Source organism: Gavialis gangeticus, unplaced genomic scaffold (genome assembly GCF_001723915.1).
Source record: "Gavialis gangeticus isolate Ggan-Ray unplaced genomic scaffold, GavGan_comp1, whole genome shotgun sequence".
In the NCBI taxonomy this organism is placed as follows: Eukaryota; Metazoa; Chordata; order Crocodylia; family Gavialidae; genus Gavialis; species Gavialis gangeticus.
The window spans coordinates 19,332,669-19,338,520 of NW_017729034.1; the positions used below are offsets into that span (position 1 = coordinate 19,332,669).

Below are 5,852 nucleotides of genomic sequence, written 5' to 3' on the forward strand. Positions count from 1 at the left end.
CCAGGAGGGGGTGGGGGGAGGGGATGGTGGGGGGTGGTTCACTGTGACTTCTGATCCATCAGGGGGGGTTTCCTGCATAAAAATCTCCTACCAGTTGTGTTAAGAGTTTGGTTTGTAAGGCATTGAATGCTGCTCCCATTGAAATCAATCGCAAAATTTTAATGCATTTCAGTGGGAAGATCAGGTCCAGGGGGGATCCCACAGAAGAGGGTGGAAATCCCAGAATTATCCTTGCCCCCATTGTTACTGTGTTAAATATATCATCACGCTGATTTGTTACAGTTTTTGGAATCTTTCTGCCATTTTACTGCAACTCTTATTGACTTTAACTCCTCAACTAAGCTCAATGCCAGTGGTACACTGAGTATTCAGGAATTCAGGGTCCTGTGGAAGAGATTGCTTTTCTATCTGGTACTAAAATACTTTACTTGCCCTTCCCTCCCCCCCCCCAGTTTACTCATTAATCTGTGTTGACTAGGAAATAGTTAAAAACTGAGAAACCAGGCTAATGATAGAGTATACAGAGAGATGGGAACTGATTAGGAAAGGCATTTGGCCTGTTAAGACCCAGGAACAGACATAATACCAAGCAGGGCAGTCTGAGAGGCAGACTGTGTGCAGTGTGAATGCACACTGCAATGAGGCATGGCTCAGGGATTGAAGCCCAGCTGCAGGGGGTTAGAGAGTGGGGCCCACCTGCCTAAGAGCCCTGGGTCAGCTGAGAGGGATGACTGACTGGCTCCAGAGGAAATTAAAAGCTTACAGTTGGGAAAGAGGTGGCTGTGATGGTGAGTGACAGCACTGAGTCTGGGTTGCCTTTCTCCAGAGGTCTGAAGAAAGACCGGAGGTTTTACTTTTGTTTGTTATTTGTCTGTGGCTTATGTTGCTGCTTGCATCATTTTGTTGTGGGGACAAGCATCCCCCCTGTAACATAAATGGACTAGAACTAAGAGCTGACTGGGCTTTATAAGGAAACTTGCTCCTGGGTCGGGCTAAAGGAGGGGAAACCTGGTACATGCACCTTGTGTATAGCACAAAGAAGTAAAGTCTCTAGCTCAGCATTTTATTTACACTGAGGTTTCTGCTTTTAAATTCATGGTTACTTACAATGTGAATGAAACTCACCAAGGTCAAGTGACCAAGGGAAAAGTCCCATAGTGGGTTCATCTACACATGCAGTTAATGTGAAGCAATAAACTTTGGTGCATATTGAGTAGCAGTTTATTGCTCCTAGGCACCACATTTACGCATGCACCTGGGATCACAACACATTTAGCTGGGTCAGAGCAGCCCTCTTTGACTCGGCTCAATGCGTTGTGGAGCCCCTGTGCCGGCAGCCCCCACACTGAAGCACCCTTGTGCCCCAGCCAGCCCCATTAGTGTCTACACATTAAATAACACCACCACAGGATAGTACTTGTATTTACAAGTACTAACCTATGGCAGTGTTTATTAGTTTACTGTGACCTAATAGGGTTACGTGTGTACATATAGAGTCTTTACTGCAAAGCTAAGTAGGCAGCTCCACAGTAAAAGTCTCATGTAGACATGCCCAGTGAGAACTCTGGATCCTGCTAGCTTTTCACAGGGTGCATTTTTATGGAACATTGTATTCCCAGCACAGCTGCTTCATCAACACATTGTAAACAGAACAGGCTTGGGGCTAAATCTGTGCTAACTTTTCACTCACTAAAACCCCATTGGGCTGTAATGGGTTTGTAAATCAGGGCAGGACTTTGACTTTTAGCCTTTCTGGGTATAACTCCCACCCAAATGTCTGCTTTGCTGGGGAAGTTAGCATCAATTTCAAGTTCCCCACCAGATGGAAAATGCTGCTTGTTTCCTAAGCTGCTGCTATTGACTGTAAACAATGAATTGTTTTAACACCTCCACATTAATGAGCAACACATGCAGCTCAGTGAGGTTTATTTGTCAACACTGTCTGCTTAGGATCTTCACCTTTGAAGATGCTCACAATTACTTTTATTTCTTTCGCTTACTTTGTTGTTGTTGTTGTTTTTAAACAGGAAATTTTCCAGAAAAAAGATATTCACAGATTGGGAAATCTGGACTTAGTGGAACTGCATGCAGCTGTACAGGAGATAGGTGAGTAGGTAGCAAATATTGGCAGGTACTCACTTCCCCATAGAAGCCAGGCAACCCTCCAAACTGGGCTGGACTAAATGACCCTATGAGTTTTATGACTGTACAGCGGGGCAGAGGCAGACAAAATACACAGGTACCTATGTTGCTGATTGACCTGTGCTATTTCTGCTACTCTCTTGCTAGCTTCTCCCCGCCCCTGCCCCCCATAGTCCAGGAATCATTATCAGCTTCAGGAGACTCTTGTACTTGCATGATTTGAAGTATGAAGTATTGCTCCAACTTTGGATCCTGTACGCCTCAGACTCACAGCTGAGGACAAAGGTGATCACTCCATAGTTGACTTTCAATCAGGGACAGAAGTTTCTGTCTATAAAATCTACCTCCCCTGAAAGTCATGAATAACTGCACTGATTTTGTAGGCATATGATCATGGGCCAGATCCCCAGTGAGTATAATCTGGCACAGCTCCATCAAAGATGCTAAAGCTAATTCTGATTTTCAACAACTCAGGATCTGGCCTTTTTCTTGGTAACCTTTACACCCAGGCCACAAGAGCTACGAGTGACCTCCAGAACTCCAGACAGTATGAATATATATTTGATGATCAGGGTTATGTTTTACTCATCTTCAGTACTGGAAGATATTTGGGATGAATTCACCTGAATTTATCAGCAAAACAAAAAAAGCATGACTTGGAAAGATGAGGGAAGCTAGGAGATATGTTTTTCCAATAGTTTCAGCTAATTGCTTCTCTTAAACACACACAGTATATTACTGTTAAATAGGTAAACAGCTGCTATGACTTCAGTCAGAGATGGCTGCATGTCAGTGGTGGGTAAAGAGAACCACCATCTGTTACTTACACTACCACTTATGGAGGCTGAGAATAGAGATGATCAAACCACTTTAGTTTTGGGAAGGGGGTGGTATTTGGATCAAGATACTAGGGTTGGATTTATCCTTAGTTGTGAGTCTTAGGCAATGTTTGCAGCAAACTTCTCCTTCTGGTTTGTCTTTCTAAAGGAATCTCACTCAGCAATGAAGTCTGTAATCTGATGGCAATCCGATACGGCAACCCTGATCTGAAGATCAGCTTTGAGAGCTTTGTCTGCTTCATGCTGCGAGTGGAGATCATGGGGGGTAAGATTCTTGCTTGGCATGTCATTGCCACCGGACTGCGTGGTATTTTTGGAGCCTGTTCAGAACTATTCAACTCAGTGCTTTGGACTGCAAGGGTCAAGACATGGAGCCTAGTACCCTTCTTATGTAGACTGGAGTAATTGCACTGAAGCCAATGGAGTGAAAGGGAGGAGAACTGGGCCCTTTGCCTCTAATCTTCTTCCCATTATCTTCTCCAGAAACCAAAGCTAGACAAACTGGAGGGGGTCACTCATTTCCACGGGGAAAGTAGATCTTGAATGTAGAGTGGTAGTATGGGTTTGTGGAAGGGGTTAAGAGAATAACAAATGGAGGTTCTTCAGTACACAGAAAGGAGGGGAACCTGTGATGTGTCATAGAGAGAGGAACTGAGACCTCCTGACCACCAAGGGAAACAAAGAGAATAGAAATGACGGAGGTCCTGCTCTGTTCCACACGGCACTGGGGAATATTAAATATACATCACCCAAGCATTTCAGACAAGGCTAGACAGCATTATCTGGCCATGCTGTCTTAGACTAGGCAGGGTAACACAATCCTTAGATTTTATTCAGCTGCTCCCATGTTACTGTCCTGAAACAAGAAGTGGCTGGGCCCTAGTTACTGCCTTTGTGTTTGGGCAGGCAGCTTCATCCAGAGGTTGTGGAGTAGACCCAATGCTTTCTGAATGGGTTGAAGGCTCTGAGTTTCAGCTTGCCTCTGGGGTGGTGGGCTTCAGTTAACCTTTATCTAATTAGCATTGCATTAATTTCCTCCATCCCTCTCCTTCACAGAGGCCTTTCGCAACTTAACTAAAGATGGCAAAGGAATATATCTCCAGGAGTCTGAGGTAAGGTGCTGCACTTGTTTACTCCATGTAATGCAGAAAAGACTGTGTGTGTGTGTGTGTGTGTGTGTGTGTGTGTTTCTGTGGTCTCAAAATGTAATATACCTTTAACTGCTGTTGTAAGGGGCTTATTAGTTACTTGCCCTTGCTGGGTCATTGCTTTCCTGAAAAGTAGGTGTAAAAGCTCCCACTGTTAATCATGCCTCAGAATCCCCTCTGAGGCAGAAAGGATGATTATCTTCATAGTACTGGTGAGGGAGAAGAGGTGCAAGGAGACAAATTTCACTTAGGAGTTAGTGCCAAAGCCAAGAGAAAGACCAGTGGCCTCAAAATTTCAGGGGTTTTCATTGGCTACAAAACTATAACCAGTTTGCATTGGCTACAAGATGAATAGGTTTTTGTTCCTGCTTCAGCAGCCAAATTAGGGTCCCAGCAAAGTCAGTGGTGAAACACCCACTGATTCCAATATGGCAGGGTTCAGCACCATTTGAAATACGACCCCACCATTGTCATTCCCAGTTCTGAATGTTGCCTGAATGTTGCCAAAGTCCAATGGGATGGGCCAGTTCAGACCTCTTTCTTATTGCCTTACAGTGGATGATGATGACACTCTATTCATGATGCAAAGCAGTGGAACCTAGATGCACTGACCTACTCCGAGACATGGAAGTCTGCTTTTAATTAACTTGCTGTGCATATTGGACTCTTGTGCTGAATCCCTATTCATAGGAGCAATCAGTCTGAGGCTAGTGGGCTGACTTGCATGATAGCCAAAATGAATACGGATTGCTGGATAACACACCCTTGACTGAAGAATGTTTCTTGAAGAACTGTTTCTCCTATGAGCAGAATTGACTGTAGGATTCCATACTTGGTGAAACGAAGATTGGTTTTATACATCGTTGCAGAAATCTCTGCTGAAAGCCATATGTTAAACTGACTGACCTTATTATGGCTGGACTGAGGGACCAAGTGAATGCAAACTTTTGATTTTGTAATTCTTATCACCAGTTACTAGAATGAAATGTCCTCTAGAATGGCCTGATTTTCTAAGGCTCCCATATGCTCTTAAGGTTGATTGTAGCTGGAAACTACTCTCTCTCAGTTGGTATTAGCAATAATGATTTACATTATGGCCACATGTAGGAGTAGGCCCTGCTGGCTTTGGGCTGAATAGGCATGGGAGAGGGACAGTCTTTTGCTTGAATGGCTCATGACCAAAAGACACAAACACCATATTTCTTGCATACCACATACAAAAGTTCCCCAAAAATTAGCCCTCCAAAACTGGGGTGCATCTTGTAAGTGGGGAAGCTGATTTGCTGTGTGGAGTAGAAGCATTGGAGACATTGTAAAATAGCTCCTAATCCTTTTCCTTCTCTTCCCCCTCCCAGCACAGCGCATGCATGGAGGGACCAGGGTTGGAACAAACCAGTGCAACTGCTACCTTTTAGCATCAGCTACAGTTTGAAGCCTTTCACAGCTGAATTGGAGCAGGAGAGAGCTTAATCTTCAGCTCATTCACCTTTCCTGTCCTGCTTGGGCAACAGCAGCCAATTCAGCTGTGAGAAAGTTAAAACTGTAGCCTTTGCCTGACCAGGAAAGGGAAGGTAAATGATCTGAAGATTAGGAGCAGAGACAAGCCCATGCAGTATTAACTTCGGAAAAATCTTTGTGTCTTCCTTCTGCCTTCCCAAAAACAAGGTGTTGGGGGGGTGTGATATGCAAGAAAATAAAGTATTCAAATTCCACAACCTCCAGG

At 44.2% G+C, this 5,852-nt stretch overlaps 1 protein-coding gene across 1 annotated transcript in view; it reads left to right on the plus strand.

Moving 5' to 3' along the window:
* Positions 1–5,846, plus strand: part of CAPN14 (calpain 14) — a 58,525-nt gene extending 52,679 nt beyond the window's left edge. Inside the window, exons 17-21 of the mRNA XM_019527645.1 lie at positions 343–411; positions 2,028–2,106; positions 3,130–3,246; positions 4,038–4,093; positions 4,685–5,846. Coding sequence (XP_019383190.1) covers positions 343–411; positions 2,028–2,106; positions 3,130–3,246; positions 4,038–4,093; positions 4,685–4,711 — 348 coding nt within the window. The 3' untranslated portion in view covers positions 4,712–5,846. The remainder of the gene's footprint in view (positions 1–342; positions 412–2,027; positions 2,107–3,129; positions 3,247–4,037; positions 4,094–4,684) is intronic.
* The last annotated feature ends 6 nt before the right edge of the window (positions 5,847–5,852 follow it).